Source organism: Paroedura picta, chromosome 3 (assembly GCF_049243985.1).
Source record: "Paroedura picta isolate Pp20150507F chromosome 3, Ppicta_v3.0, whole genome shotgun sequence".
Taxonomy (NCBI): Eukaryota; Metazoa; Chordata; class Lepidosauria; order Squamata; family Gekkonidae; genus Paroedura; species Paroedura picta.
Window position 1 is genome coordinate 74,332,659 of NC_135371.1, and position 15,193 is coordinate 74,347,851.

The 15,193-nt window shown below is 42.9% G+C and overlaps 1 protein-coding gene across 2 annotated transcripts; it reads left to right on the forward strand.

Moving 5' to 3' along the window:
• Positions 1-676: 676 nt before the first annotated feature.
• On the forward strand, positions 677-13,594 carry MED7 (mediator complex subunit 7). Of its 2 annotated transcripts, XM_077326435.1 has the most exons (3): positions 724-809; positions 3,271-3,397; positions 12,319-13,594. In XM_077326435.1, exon 3 carries the CDS (start codon positions 12,340-12,342, stop codon positions 13,030-13,032), a length of 693 nt encoding a protein of 230 aa, XP_077182550.1. In that variant the 5' UTR covers positions 724-809; positions 3,271-3,397; positions 12,319-12,339; the 3' UTR covers positions 13,033-13,594. The 2 variants fall into 2 exon arrangements, with proteins under 2 accessions (XP_077182549.1, XP_077182550.1); XM_077326434.1 differs by lacking the exon at positions 3,271-3,397 and having other exon boundaries at positions 677-809.
• Positions 13,595-15,193: the final 1,599 nt, after the last annotated feature.

Here is a 15,193-nt window from a genome sequence, read left to right on the forward strand (position 1 = left end):
ATAAATCTTGGCTGGTCTTAATTGTGCCATTGTACTCAAATTTTGTTGTCCTATATGGTTATCCACTGGAATCCATGATCATTATAGTTTAACTTCACATAACTACCTTTCACCTTGGATTTCCAGTATTTTATGGCATCTTGGTGTGTGCTCCCCCCCCCTTTCCATGGAAGCTTATACTGGAACCAAATGTTATTAGTCTAAGGTGCTACAAGCTTGTTTATTTAAACTGCACCAGAGGCATCCAAGATATTTGCAGTGCCATAAACTACTTTCACCGATTTCCTGATTGATTCAGATGGGTAGCCGTCGTGGTCTGAAGCAGAAGACCTGTGAGTCCAGTGGCATCTTTAAGACCAACATTGTTGTTAAAGGTATCACTGAACTCAAACTTTTGTTCTGGAATGGAAGGACGAATTTACTGCTATATAAGCGTGAAAACTCAGACTGGTTCTGTTTTGAGAACATGCTTGTCACTAACGCGACTTTCCCCTCTAAAAGCAGATTTTTTTCTCCCCGTTTGCGTAGAACGTCGAGCAATTGTGCGATGCCCTAAAACGCATGCGCGGAACTGCCTGCGTTCGAGCCGCTCGGCCTCTCCTGTGACGTGAAAAGATGAGGGCCCAAGATGAGAAAGAAGCGAATAGTAAAAGAGCCCTGATTGGCAGCAGGAACAACCAATCAAAACCAAAGATCCGCTCTTGGCGTTTCCCTCTGGTAATAGTAGTCCCTGCCTCTTCTTCCGGCTCGTTTTGTGTGACGATCCGAAAAAGCAGAGAACGGGGTGGGGCGCTGAGCAGGAGACTCAGGTGAGGGCGGTTGTGGTCTTATTTCTTGAGTTTGCACCCTTTTGTTTAGGGCTTTAGTCATTGGCGGACTAAGTTTCACTTTCCTCCCATATTTCTGGTTTGGAAACCTTATTATGGTAATTCTGGTGGAGTAGCCGCGGTAGGCTGTTGCGTCTCTAAGGAGTCTTATGGCACCTTACATGCTAACCAAGCTGTGTGCCAGCATTAAGCTTTAATGGATGAGAGCCTGATTTGTGCGCGAGGAGATTAAAAAACCCTGAAAGATAAACAGGATCAAGGAGCCCGGAAGTGCTGCGTGACATTCGGTTGTGCGAAATTTGAATCCATACCCCCCTTTTAATGGGTGGGGAATCCCAGCTCTTGTTAATATATTTAACACCTCTATTTTACACTTTTGCAGAAATGGCTAGGTAACAAATTGTGGGGTCGAAGGCAGTTTGTATTTTTCTCAATGTTTTTATGCTATATTATATATTCTCACTGTACTTGCTTATTTCCTTGATTCAGAGTTCGGTAGATTTAGAATGTACTGGAGGAATGTAGTTGCCCCTACCTGTTAAGTTGCCTTTTGAATGGATTTAAAGCCAGTGTAATGTAAAGGACTTTCATCTAGAAGACCTAGGTTTGAATGTCCTCCCTTCCAGTCATACTATCTCGGCCTAATTTACCTCAAAGTGTTATTGTTGTGAGAAGAAAATGGAGGGGAGGGGAGGAGAGGAGTTTCACTGGAAAGCAGACAGTGTGAACAAAAGAGCTTCTTTTCTCTGTTTCAGTCCTTTTCTTAGAATATCCTTGTAGTTCACTAATTTACTTCAAATGATGTTCCAGAGAATCCTCAGTAAGTTTAACAAATACATATTAAGTTTTTGGAAAGATCATTGCTCTTTCCTGCAACAGCCCCAGCCAGAGGGGGGATATTTTAGAGCAGGGGTTGTCAAACTGCAGCCCTCCAGATGTCCATGAACTACAATTCCCAGGAAATGCAAATGCTGGCAGGGGCTTCTGGGAATTGTAGTCCATGGACATCTGGAGGACCGCAGTTTGACTACCCCTGTTTTAGAGTGTAGTCAATGATAGGCTTTAATATGTATGGTAGTGATCCATATGAACTGACTGCAGATTAGCATGGACCCTAGAATGTTCTGTGTTAGACATGCCACGTTTCCTAGGCATACACAGAAGTAAAAGTAGAGATAGTTCCTGGAAAGCAAGCTCTTATTATTTCTGTTTTATATTACTTCCAATTCTCTTCTTCCTCTGCTCCCTTTCAAAGTATTTCCTTAGTTTTGTCCTTAAAATATTCTTCTAATAATCTGTTCATGAACATATTGCCTGTTGATATAAAGATATCCTGAATATCCATGTTCAGTCCCAAATGAGCAACTTGACTGGTTCAACTACTTAGGTACCTATGTAAGACTCCCCCCCTCTCCTCGGTCTGGCATTTTTTAATAGGTATTTTATTGTACTTCCAACTATGCTGAAAACTGGCTTCTGTGTAAAATCCCTAAAACACAGCAAAAGAACATAAAATCACATCAAAAGCACTTTTATATCTAATCCATCAACACACTACTCTTCCCAAAATTCAAAATGAGTTTCAAAGCAGACAGAACTTAGCCAAGAAGAGTTCAGAGAAAGGAAACATTGTAGAGGTTAAGGAGCCTTGTGAGGGGCTCAAATTTGATTTTATGGTGGCCACAGGTCCTATTTGGCTGCCAATGCCATTTCAGAGAGAAATTCAGCTGCTCTAAAATGCCACAAGGGTATGTTGTAATATCTAATTTGCCCCTAATTTTCTATTTCATGGGATGGATGCCACTATTTCAAAGGCAAATAAACATCCTAGAAGAACAGAACTTTCAAAACCAGCTGTTGAACCCTATGCATTTGTCAAACAAGTCTGTAGTGAGATGGAGTTTTAAGGAGAAAAATTTGTTTATTATGATTCAGGACACATTTCAAGTAAACTGTGGCCTGTGGTGCCAAATTCTGCTCTGCCAAACTTACAAGCTCCGTGTGTGTATAAAAATTTCCATCAAGTCACACCCAACTTATGGGAAACTAGATCATGACATTTCTGTACAAATTTTCTGACCCTGACATTTAAAACTGGTGCTTCACAGGTTCAAGCTACACAGAACGACAGTATGTGGCTAAAAGCATCATTACATCAAACTTTGTTTTTATCAGGTAAACATGAGAATTGCCAGGAGACAAAGCAACTCAAAGCTGTTCCCTTGGCCAAAGCTGTGCTTAGTATGGGATTTCTATTTCTACCACGAAATAGATTTATGTGGCAATAAAGAAAACTACAACTAATCTCTCTGATGATTATTGTGAATGAGGAAATTGTTGATGTATCTGTCTTTCAGAACATAGTAGTTTTGAGCAAGAAACACTAGCTATATCTTTAACTCTTTTTGCTCCCTTCTATAAAACGGAAACGGCCTCCTGAAAGGAACTGTCTGGGGCCCTGTCCATCCAGTGCATCCTCTTGATTAGCCAGCGACCATATGGCCCGCCCTCCCCAAAGCCCGTGAGGCCAGTAGCTCCCATTTGGCCACTGGACGTCGCTGGAGACTGAGGTCAGAGTAAGGGGAACTGGTCTGGAGAATGGCTGTGGAGGGGCCTGCCGGCTGCTGCCCTTGCTGGCAGCAAGCCTCTGCTGTTTGGGAGTGGGCACTGAGGCACTAACTGCTGCTCTAGGACAGGGGCCGAATGATTGCTTGCTGTCCCTCAGAGCTTTCAGCACCACTTCACTCTCATAGGGTTTCTATTATGGGGAAAGGAAGAAAAGACGAGTATAAACTGCTTAGAGACAACAGAGGCCTGCTGGGTGACTGTGGTCCATTCCCAGTTCTCTCAGACCTCTCAGCTCTGTTTCCCTCACAGGGTGTCTGTTATAGGGAGAGGAAGAAAAGGTGATTTTAAACTTCTTAGACACCTGAGGCCTGCTGGGTGACTGTGGGCCATTCCAGTTCTCTCAGAGCTCTCAGCCCCATTTCCCTCACAGGGTGTCTGTTATGGGGAGAGGAAGGGAAGGTGATTTTAAACTGCTTAGAGTCACCTGAGGCCTGCTGGGTGACTGTGGGCCATTCCAGTTCTCTCAGAGCTCTCAGCCCCATTTCCCTCACAGGGTGTCTGTTATGGGGAGAGGAAGGGAAGGTGATTTTAAACTGCTTAGAGTCACCTGAGGCCTGCTGAGTGACTGTGGGCCATTCCAGTTCTCTCAGAGCTCTCAGCCCCACTTCTCTTAGAATCATAGAATCGTAGAGTTTTTGTAAAATCTGACCTGTTCTATGGGTGATGAACTGAGATGCCATGTGATATATGTGATATGTCATAAACAAACTGTTTTGTCATTTTATGGCAACAACCGAATTTCCATATTGATCTCAAGATCTGTCTGCTTTAATGCACAAATTAGTTCCCAGGCTCAAACTCTATTCAATATCATTTTTTTTTTCATTTAAGAAGTCAGTACTTTATCTGTTAATGGTGATTTTCTAAACTCCAAATGAGTCTGTCAGGACCAAAAATTAAATTTGAAGGAAAGTCCTAAATATACTCATTCTAGGGTCATCCTGATCATAGAATCATAGAATCATAGAGTTGGAAGGGGCCGTACAGGCCATCTAGTCCAGCCCCCTGCTCAATGCAGGATCGGCCCTAAGCATCCTAAAGCATCCAAGAAAAGTGTGTATCCAACCTTTGCTTGAAGACTGCCAGTGAGCAGGAGTTCAGCACCTCCTTAGGCAGCCTATTCCACTGCTGAACTACTCTGACTGTGAAAGACACTATCCTTTGGCTACGGCCATCTCTAGATGTGCCTAAACCTAAATTCAGCTGCTCTAAAATGCCACAAGGGTATGTTGTAATATCTAATTTGCCCCTGATTTTCTATTTCATGGGATGGATGCCACTATTTCAAAATTTTCACCTGTGGGGAAAAAACAGATGTAAAAGAGGCGCTAAGCCTTTCTGCTTTCTCTGCATCTTCCTTTAGAGTTTGTCCATCCGCACCCAACAGTGGGCCTATTGCCTCCCTTTACATTTGCTCCTCACATAACTGAAAAATCTTTTCTTGTTACAGTGGGCTTCCCTGGATGTTAGCCAAGATGTTAAACTTGTCTGGGTCATAGGCCCTCATCATCCTAGTCTTGGTCCATCTACATGGGTTTCCAGATTGTTTGTGGGCATTTCATGGTCCTGGACTTGACCTTAAAAGACTCAAGGGTAGTCACTTTGAAGACTGTGGGTAGGGCACTGTTCTGTGGTGGTTCTGGCCCTACTTGGAGGGTAGATTTCAGATGGTGGTGCTGGGGGACTGTTGCTCTTCCCCTTGTACTTCCATACAACAGTTCCAACATCAAAGGTTACAACATTGTCAGCTATGGTCTCATAGGTTTGTCAATTCAGGGATCAGTTCATGGGGGGGGGAGTGGGGAGATTTCCAGGGGATCCAGCAGATGTTGTTGGTTTGGTCAACTTCATAGAATCATAGAGTTGGAAGGGGCCATAAAGGCCATCTAGTCCAGCCCCCTGCTCAATGCAGGATCGGCCCTAAGCATCCTAAAGCATCCAAGAAAAGTGTGTATCCAACCTTTGCTTGAAGACTGCCAGTGAGCAGGAGTTCAGCACCTCCTTAGGCAGCCTATTCCACTGCTGAACTACTCTGTTAAATTTTTTTCCTGATATCTAGCCTATATCGTTGTACTTGACGTTTAAACCCATGATTGCGTATCCTCTCCTCTGCAGCCAACAGAAACAACATCCTGCCCTCCTCCAAGTGACAACCTTTCAAACACTTAAAGAGGGCTATCATGTCCCCTCTCAACCTCCTTTTCTCGAGGCTGAACATTCCCAAGTCCTTCAACCTATCTTCATAGGGCTTCGTCCCCCAGATCATCTTCGTCGCTCTCCTCTGTACCCTTTCAATTTTATTGACGTCCTTCTTGAAGTGAGACCTCCAGAACTGCACACAGTACTCCAGGTGTGGTCTGACCAGTGCCGTATACAATGGGACTATGACATCTTGTGATTTTGATGTGATGCCCCTGTTGATACAGCCCCAAATGGCATTTGCCTTTTTTACCGCTGCATCACACTGCCTGCTCATATTTAGTTTACAGTCCACAAGTACCCCAAGGTCTCGTTCACACACAATGCTACCTAGAAGTGTATCCCCCATCCAGTAGGCATGCTTTTCATTTTTCTGACCCAGATGCAGAACCTTACACTTATCTTTATTAAATTGCATCTTGTTCTCATTTGCCCATTTTTCCATTGTGTTCAGATCTCGTTGAACTCTGTCTCTAACTTCCGGAGTATTTGCCAGTCCTCCCAATTTGTTGTCATCTGCAAACTTGATGAGTAGTCCCTCCACCCCCTCATCTAGATCATTAATAAATATGTTAAAAAGTACCGGGCCGAGCACCGAGCCCTGAGGTACCCCGCTACTCACCTCTCTCCAGTCTGATGAAACACCATTGACAACAACTCTTTGAGTGCAGTCCTCTAACCAATTCCCTATCCACCTGACTATCTGAAAATCCAGACTGCAGTCCTTCAACTTATCCATCAGAACATCATGGGGAACCTTGTCAAAAGCTTTACTTAAATCCAAGTAAATGACATCAACCGAATTTCCCCAGCAAACCTGTTACTTGGTCAAAGAAGGAAACTAGGTTGGTCTGGCAGGACCTGTTGGAGAAAAATCCATGCTGACTTCCTTGGATCACCAAATTGTCCTCCAGATGTTTGCAGATCGCTCCCTTTAATATCTGCTCCATTATCTTCTCCACAACAGAGGTCAGACTCACTGGTCTGTAGTTTCCTGGGTCATCCTTCCTCCCTTTTTTGAAGATCGGAATAACGTTTGCTCTTTTCCAGTCCTCCGGGACATCTCCAGTCCTTAAAGAGGTTCCGAAAATGATGGACAAGGGCTGTGCAAGTTCTCTGGAAAGTTCTTTGAGTACTCTCGGGTGCATTTCATCCGGCCCAGGGGATTTGAACTCATCCAGTGCAGCTAAATGCCTCTCGACAACCTCTCTATCCATGTTAACCTGCCACCCAGACACTATCCTTTGGCTATGGCCATCTCTGGATGTGCCTAAACACTTTGACCTGTGGGAAAAAAACAGATGTAAAATAGGCACTAAGCCTTTCTGCTTTCTCTGCATCTTTCGTTAGAGTTTGTCCATGCGCACCCATCAGTGGGCCTATTGCCTCCTTTACTTTACGTTTGCTCCTCACATAACTGAAAAATCTTTTCTTGTTACAATGGGCCTCCCTGGCCAATCTTAGCTCACTCTCAGCTTTGGCCTTTCTGATGATTGATCTACAGTGCCTAGTAACCTGTAGGTACTCTTCTTTAGAGCTCTGTCCTTCGTTCCATTTCCTGAACATTTTCCTTTTCTTTCTTAGTTCCTCTTGAAGTTCTCTGTTCATCCAAATAGGCTTCTTAGAGCTCCTGCAGTGTTTTCGTCTTTCTGGGATAGTCATGGATTGAGCATGCAATAGCTCTTGTTTGCGTAGCGCCCACCCTTCACATGCTAACTTCCCTTCCTGCATTCTCATCCAGAGCTCAACATGTCTCTGAGTTTATTAAAGTTTGCCCTACGAAAATCCAACATCTGTTTCTGGCTACAAGCTTCCTTGGCTCCCCATCTCAAAAGGAATTCTATGAGGACATGGACACTTCCCCCTAGGATCCCCACCTCCTTCACCTCACCATCAACTCTTGCCTGTTGGTCAGTATTAAGTCCAGTATGGCTGAACCTCTTGTGGGTTCATCTATGAAGATAGGTTGAGGGACTTGGGAATGTTCAGCCTGGAGAAAAGGAGGTTGAGAGGGGACATGATAGCCCTCTTTAAGTATTTGAAAGGTTGTCACTTGGAGGAGGGCAGGATGCTGTTTCTGTTGGCTGCAGAGGAGAGGACATGCAGTAATGGGTTTAAACTTCAAGTACAACAATATAGGCTAGATATCAGGAAAAAAATTTTCACAGTCAGAGTAGTTCAGCAGTGGAATAGGCTGCCTAAGGAGGTGGTGAGCTCCCCCTCACTGGCAGTCTTCAAGCAAAGGTTGGATACACACATTTCTTGGATGCTTTAGGATGCTTAGGGCTGATCCTGCATTGAGCAAGGAGTTGGACTAGATGGCCTTTATGGCCCCTTCCAACTCTATGATTCTATGATTCTACCATTTGATAAATGAAATTGTCAGCCAGGCAAGTCAGACTGAGGATGCATGACTGAGGATGCTTTGCGGAGTTTGTTTCCCAGCACACATCTGGGAAATTGAAGTCACCCATGATGACAAGGTCCTGACGCTTGGATATTTTCTCAAGCTGCTCACAAAGTGCAGCATCCACATCCTCTCGTTGGTCAGGCAGTTGGTAGCAGACACCAACCACCACACAGTTTGTTTTCCCCTCGCTTATTTTCACCCAGATGCTTTCCACTGTAGATATACTCTCCTTCACTAGAATTTCCTGACAGGTAAGCCCTTTCCTCACATACAGTGCCACTCCTCCACCTCTTCGATCTATTCTGTTTTTTCTGAACAGTTCATATCAATCCATTCTTATATTCCAGTCATGAGAATCATTCCATCAAGTTTCTGTGATGCCATCAGCATGAGAAGTTCCAGCTCTTCCTTTTTATTGCCCATGCTTCGGGCGTTAGTATCTGAAATCTGAAGAAATCTGAATCCTTTTACTTTTGGTTCCCTATGAGCTGGCCTTGCCTGTTGCGCTTCCCCCGATTGTTCTCCTTCCTTACACTCCCTATGTTGATTGTCTCCTTTCCCTTGTGGCTTCAGTTTATAGCTCTCCTGATGAATCTCTCCAGGTTCCTGCCAAACCCATTCTTCCCCAGCTTCGATAAGTGTAGTCCATCAGGTGCTAGTAGGCCTTCCTCAAGAAAGCCTATCCCATGGTCCCAGAAACCAAATCTCTCCTGCCGGCACTAACTACGCAGCCACTGATTCACCTCCATTATATTCCTCTCCTGATGCATTCCTCTTCCCTTGACAGGCAAGATTGAAGAGAATACCACTTTTGCCCCCATTTGCTTGAGCTTCCTCCCCAGATCTTGATAGTCTTTTTTTCATAGGAGCAATGGTATTCAGGGACATGTCATTCGTTCCCACATGGACCATCACAAATGGGTAGCTTTGAGTAGATTTGAGGAGTTTGGGTAGCCGTTCTAAAACGTCTTTAATTTTCGCCCCGGCAAGCAACACACCTCTCAGGTTAGGGGGTCGGGCCCAGGCACATGGCAATCCATTCATCTTAGCAGGGAGTCTACAATTACCAGTACTCTCCTTTTTTTCTTCTTCTCAACTCCATTTCCTTCTATCCCAGTGGCATCTTCCCTTTGTTTTAGACTTTGTTTTGAGACCTCTTCCCTTGTTGATCCTTGTACCTCCTCTGCAAGGGCCTGAAATCTATTCCAGAGCTCCAAAGGCCCCGAGAACTGTCTCGCTCTACGCCGTTGAGTCTTTTTCGAACTGTCTGCAAAGGCTCCATAGTGAAGTCAATCTCCTTATCCTCTTCAGGACTGGTTGTATCCCTTTTATTCCGAGTTGCACGGCTCTGGTCTATGAACTCCTCTTTCTTAGTTCGGGTCAGAGTAATAATGCTGTCTTCTAATCCCCTAATCCTTTCCTCCAAAAGTCTTACCAGCTTACACTTGGGGTAGATGTAGTCCATCTTGTCTTCTGGGAGGAAGGCAATCATGTCACACTCACTGCAGATGATGGGATGAGTGTCCTGGAGGTCCATTGTAATTTCTAGGCAGTGCAAGTACTAGGGAAATATAATCTACTGATTCTAATTGCTCGGCCAAGAACTGTTATGTGCAGTATATATGCTGGACTCATGGATGATTCCCTGTCATTTAGAGGTCTGCAGAATGGAGTAAGAAAATTTTAAAATCTGGTGTTGTCATCCCATGCTGGGCCAATCTCAGCCCCCTAAGCACTTGGAAACTCTTTCCTCCCAAATGCTTGCATGGGTGGACAAGGCTCATGTTGAAAATAAAAATATAGCCTATGCAAAAGTCCCTGTTCTCTGTTAGTATTCAGCTGTTGTTTATGACCATCTCAGTATTTTTCTCTTTACACTGATAAAGCAGACCAGAGAAATGATACTAAATAGTTGTGGGAAGCAGGCTTACAGTTTGGGAAATCAGACTGTTTGGTACAACAGGAAGAGGAGTGTTTTGAGCAGCAACATACATTGAAGTGATGCTGTCCTGTTGAAATACAGGATTCTTAATGAGAAATTATATTCCCAATTATATAGTAAACATATTTGAGAAGCAGAGGTTCTTAAACCTCTGCCAAGTTTTAAAAGATAGATAGATGTATGATGTTTAGAAACCAACAATTCCTAACAAAATTTGGTTTTCATGCAGTGTTTCTGATAAGAACTTTATTTATCCAACCATAAAATTTACCCAACCATAAAATTATGCAAGTGTTATTTTACAGAAATTAAACCGAAACTGGCCAATGGTTTCTCAGTTCAGTTCTGCCTCTTGTCCCACCATGCTGATCTCGCTCTTTTCCGCTGCTCCAGACAGACAAACGCTCTATCTCGATCTACCTCACAAGGCTGTTGTGTAGATGGCCCCCCACCTGGCCAAGCTGCTTGCCCTGCTGCGACCCCTGTGAAAGGGTCGTTTGACCCCCAAAGGGGTCCTGACCCCCAAAGGGGTCCTGACCCCCAGGTTGAGAACCACTGATCTAGGCCTTGATAAATACTCTTTGATTCTAAGAGATAGCACACAAAAAAAGAGAGGGGACCAGACTCCTTTTGTATTTGTATGGCAGCATTTTCTAATTCTTGCAACCAGTAGTATTTTCACAGAGCTAAAGTGTGTGTGTACACAGATTAAACTTAATTAGTTTTAATGGTGCTACAGAAAATTTGTTCTGCTTGAATCTGCTGTTTTCACAGCTTCTTATAAGTTTATCAGCTCTATGATAAATAATGTAACCTGCAAATATAAGGAATGCATGTTCTCATCACCACCACAAAAAGACCTAACCTATCTGTAACTAATATCTTCTGAATTTCTCATAATTTTATAACTGCTTAACCCCCCCCCCCAAAAAAAACCACTTTCAGTTAACAGAATATGGGAACCAGCATAAGAAATAACTTCATCTACTGACTACTGTAAAATTTATATGTATCCATGGTTTCTCTATATATTTGTGAAACAGCCTAGGGGGTGGAATGTGTTCGGCTGTCCGAGTTGGAATAGGGCCAATCAGGGTGCAGCCAGCAACGCTGGCCCTGCCCCTACAGCTCCCGCCCTCCCTCCCTGGACGCTAGTCATGTTTCTCTCAGACACGCCTGAGACAGAGAGACACACACAGAGCCCTGCCATACCAAACATGAGCCTGTGAGGGAGGCAGAGAGAGACACAGAGAGAGCTGCCCCTGCTGCGACGGAGGGAGAGAGAGAGACAGACAGAGGCAGCTGCCCCAAACTGCACACCAGCCCTCCTTCCGTTCTACAAACCAGCCCTAATTACCTGCTATGCCTCCTGCTGCGAGGCACACTGAGACATGCAGTGAGAGGGAGAGAGAGAGAGAGAGATTTGCATCTCCCAGTGTTCTCTGGGTCCTAGCGCCCATTGCATTCCTGCATGCAATGGGCTTTCTTGCTAGTATATTGATCGATATAAATTAAACAAGCACTAGCAAGAACTTCATGCACATTTGTATTTTATAGCAGAAGACTACAGAATATAGCTTGATGCAAAATGATACATGTGATTTGTATTTTCTGCAAGGATCACTGAGAAATATTGTAATAAAATAACTGGCAAAACTTCTATGCCCAACAATGACATTTCAGAGTTCCTTGGTGCCATGCGTGCTACATAGATGCTCTGAAAGGAAATTTACTTATCTTAATTTTCCCTGTTTAGTCATGAATCTTAATAATTTTGGTCTTGTTTTGGAAGAAAAACTTTAGTTTTAAATAACTAAGTAGTACTGTTATAATAAAATCAGAGTCCAGTGGCATCTTTAAAACCAACAAAGATTTATTCAGTGTGTGAGCTTTTGAGTGCAAGCACTCTTTCTCAGACTATGATCTTCTTACATGACAGGGAATATACAGCAAAAATCAATTCTGTTACATCAGTAGATTGTGTCACAACCAAATACAGCCAATGATAATCCTTTGTCAATCAATCCCCTGGAATTTAGTGTAGTTTACAAAAACTACACTACTTAATTTTGACAAAGGATTATCACTGGCTGTATTTGGTTGTGACACTGTCTACTGATGTAACAGAATTGATTTTTGCTGTATATTCCCTGTCATGTAACTAGATTGTAGTCTGACGAAGAGTGCTTGCACTCGAAAGCTCATCCCCTGAATAAATCTTTGTTATCTTAAAGGTGCTACTGGACTCTGATTTTAAGTAGTAAAGTTAGTTTAACATGGGCTGTAAGCTAACATTTTGTTTATTTGTTCAGCTAAAACTCTTATCTGCCACAATGGGTGAACCTCAGCAAGTGAGCGCTCTCCCTCCTCCTCCAATGCAGTACATTAAAGAATATACAGATGAAAACATTCGGAAAGGCATGGCCCCTAAGCCTCCTCCACCTATTAAAGACAGCTATATGATGTTTGGAAATCAGTTCCAGTGTGATGACCTCATTATACGACCCTTGGAAAGTCAAGGCATTGACCGTTTGCATCCCATGCAGTTTGACCATAAGAAAGAACTGAGGAAACTCAACATGTCTATCTTGGTCAATTTCTTGGACCTCTTGGATATATTGATAAGGAGCCCTGGCAGCATAAAACGTGAGGAGAAGCTCGAAGACTTAAAACTGCTGTTTGTTCATGTGCATCATCTGATAAATGAATATCGTCCCCACCAAGCAAGAGAGACCCTGAGGGTCATGATGGAGGTGCAGAAACGTCAGCGTCTGGAGACCGCTGAGAGATTCCAGAAGCATTTAGAGCGTGTTGGTGAAATGATCCAGAACTGCCTGACTTCTTTGCCTGATGATTTGCCACATTCAGATGGAGGGATGAAGGTAAAAACTGAACCCATAGACACTGAGAGCAACAGCAATTGCTCTGGGCAGAAAGAGCAGCAGAGAACAAGTTCTGGCATCAAGAAGGATCAGGTTTTGGATAAAGATGCTTCCATGTGCATGATTATTGATGAAATGACCTGAAAAGAGAGCCTTGATAGTCCATTTATGTCATCATAGAAAGACCTTGTGAATAAGACTTAAATAGATGCGAAAGAGTTCGATATACTTTTTCTTCTATGCTGCCTTTGTATAGCAATAAGCAATCATGGGACATAGTGTGTAAAAGAGAACAAATCAAATCATGTATTTTTGTAGCTTTTCAATGTGTACTTTGTTTTTTTTAATTGTCTTCAAAGAAAACAGTGTAATAGGTTATGGTTCTGCTGGGATAAATTAGTCCATGTCCTTTGTTCATTAGTTCTAAAGCATCACTAAGTCATTTCTCAGCTTCTATTATTAACCTTAAATTCATGCATGTGAGAAATGCTGTAATGAATTTGAATCTGCTGATTTTTCTTTCTTGTAGGCAAAGTTCATATGCTGCAGTATTGCAGAAGTTATATGTATATATAAAGAGTTCTTTCAGTTAAAAAGCAGCCAGATATGGATACATTGCCAGCAAGAGTGCTTCTGCACATATGAAAATGTTGGTGTTTAATTTGAACTTTAAAAGAAATTAAATATTGGTTATCTGTTCAGAAAAGTGTTCTTCAAAATAATTCTGTTTTGATACAAATGCATCTTGAGTACCGTATATGCTTGCATATAAGCCGACCCGCATATAAGCCAAGGGACCTAAAAATGCAGCAGTTTCGGGTGGAAAATGCAGCAGTTACTGGTAAATTTACATTAATTGAGGCACCAGTAGGTTAAATGTTTTTGAATACTTATTTCAAAGAAAAAACAGTAAACTAGCTCTGTAAATGCAAAAGAGGGCCAGCAAACCAAAGCAGAACAACAGTACCCAAAGTTGGCAACCTATTACAACAAGTACAACAGCTACCAAACTGGGAGAATGGACTACTCTAACTACAGTTGCAGTGCCCCCCCCCCAGAACAAAACACTGAAAGAAAGAACTGTAAAAATAAACTTTTAAAAGAAACACAACCCCAAGAAGAAAAGGCAAACAATGCTGCCCCTCAGAAAAAAGAAGAAATAAACATTAGGAGAAACAGTAAATCCCAAAGCACCCCCAAAACCCACCCCACCCACAGAAACCAAAAGAATAGTTTGGAAGAAGTGAAGGCAAAAGGGGGGGGGGAAAGACCAGAGTCCCTCAGTCAAACTGTTGCTGTCCTACAAGCAGCCATAGCAAGCCAGCTTGCAGGAGGCTTGCAGAAGCAATGTAACGATTGGCTGGCTGGAGCAGGCTTTTATTTCAATTAATGTATATACCCGCGTATAAACCGAGGAGCACTTTTTCAGTGTGAATACTGTGCTGAAAAACTGGGCTTATACACGAGTATATACGGTACTTTGTGTGTCTCCACACTTGACTAGCTTGAATCTCTGCCATCTTCATGGGGCTGTGAAAAAAACACATCTTTTGTACTGTTTACTCTGGGTACTAGGAAGTTAACTGGATAAATTTACAGTGCAATCCTATGAAGAGTTTCTCCAGTCCAGGCAGTGTCAGTGTTATAGTTTTTCTTATGTGTCATCAGTGACCTAATGGAGAAATTGTTGCTTTGCTGAAAGTGCCACAGTTCATTTTTTCTGTGCCCATACAAGTTTTTAAAAGTCCCCTTTTATGTCATAGCAGTCTTTGGCAGCTGATTTTTTCCCCATGAAATACTTGCAACTGTTTAGGTTTAATTGAAAGGCCTTGTGTTCATTTGAGTGCATTCAATTTCTACAAACTTTATAGTTTGCCATTCTTATGCAGTTAAGGGTTCTTTTATACATGCAACATATGCTCAGAGATGGTATTTCTGTGAAACATCAATAGAGGGCTGCACTTCCATAGCATGAAAGAAAAGTCCATCTATGTATTGCTGTCAATGATAGAAGACTTCATATCAAGCCTTAGGGAAATAATTCACTTAAATCTGTGAGTTAAATATGCATACATTATTTGTGCTTTAAGATAGCGATCCCCAACCTGTGGGCTGCGGACCACATGTGGTCCTTCGACTAATTGGAGGTGGGCCCCGAAGGACGCCTTCTCTCCCCCCCCCCCCGGCCCTTTATTTCATTTCCCCCCAGCCCTTTACAACACACTTCATTGTTGTGGCGTGTCTGTATCTTATTTTGAAGGGATGTTTAAACACTAGCGCTAGGGCAGTGATTGAGAGTAGAGGA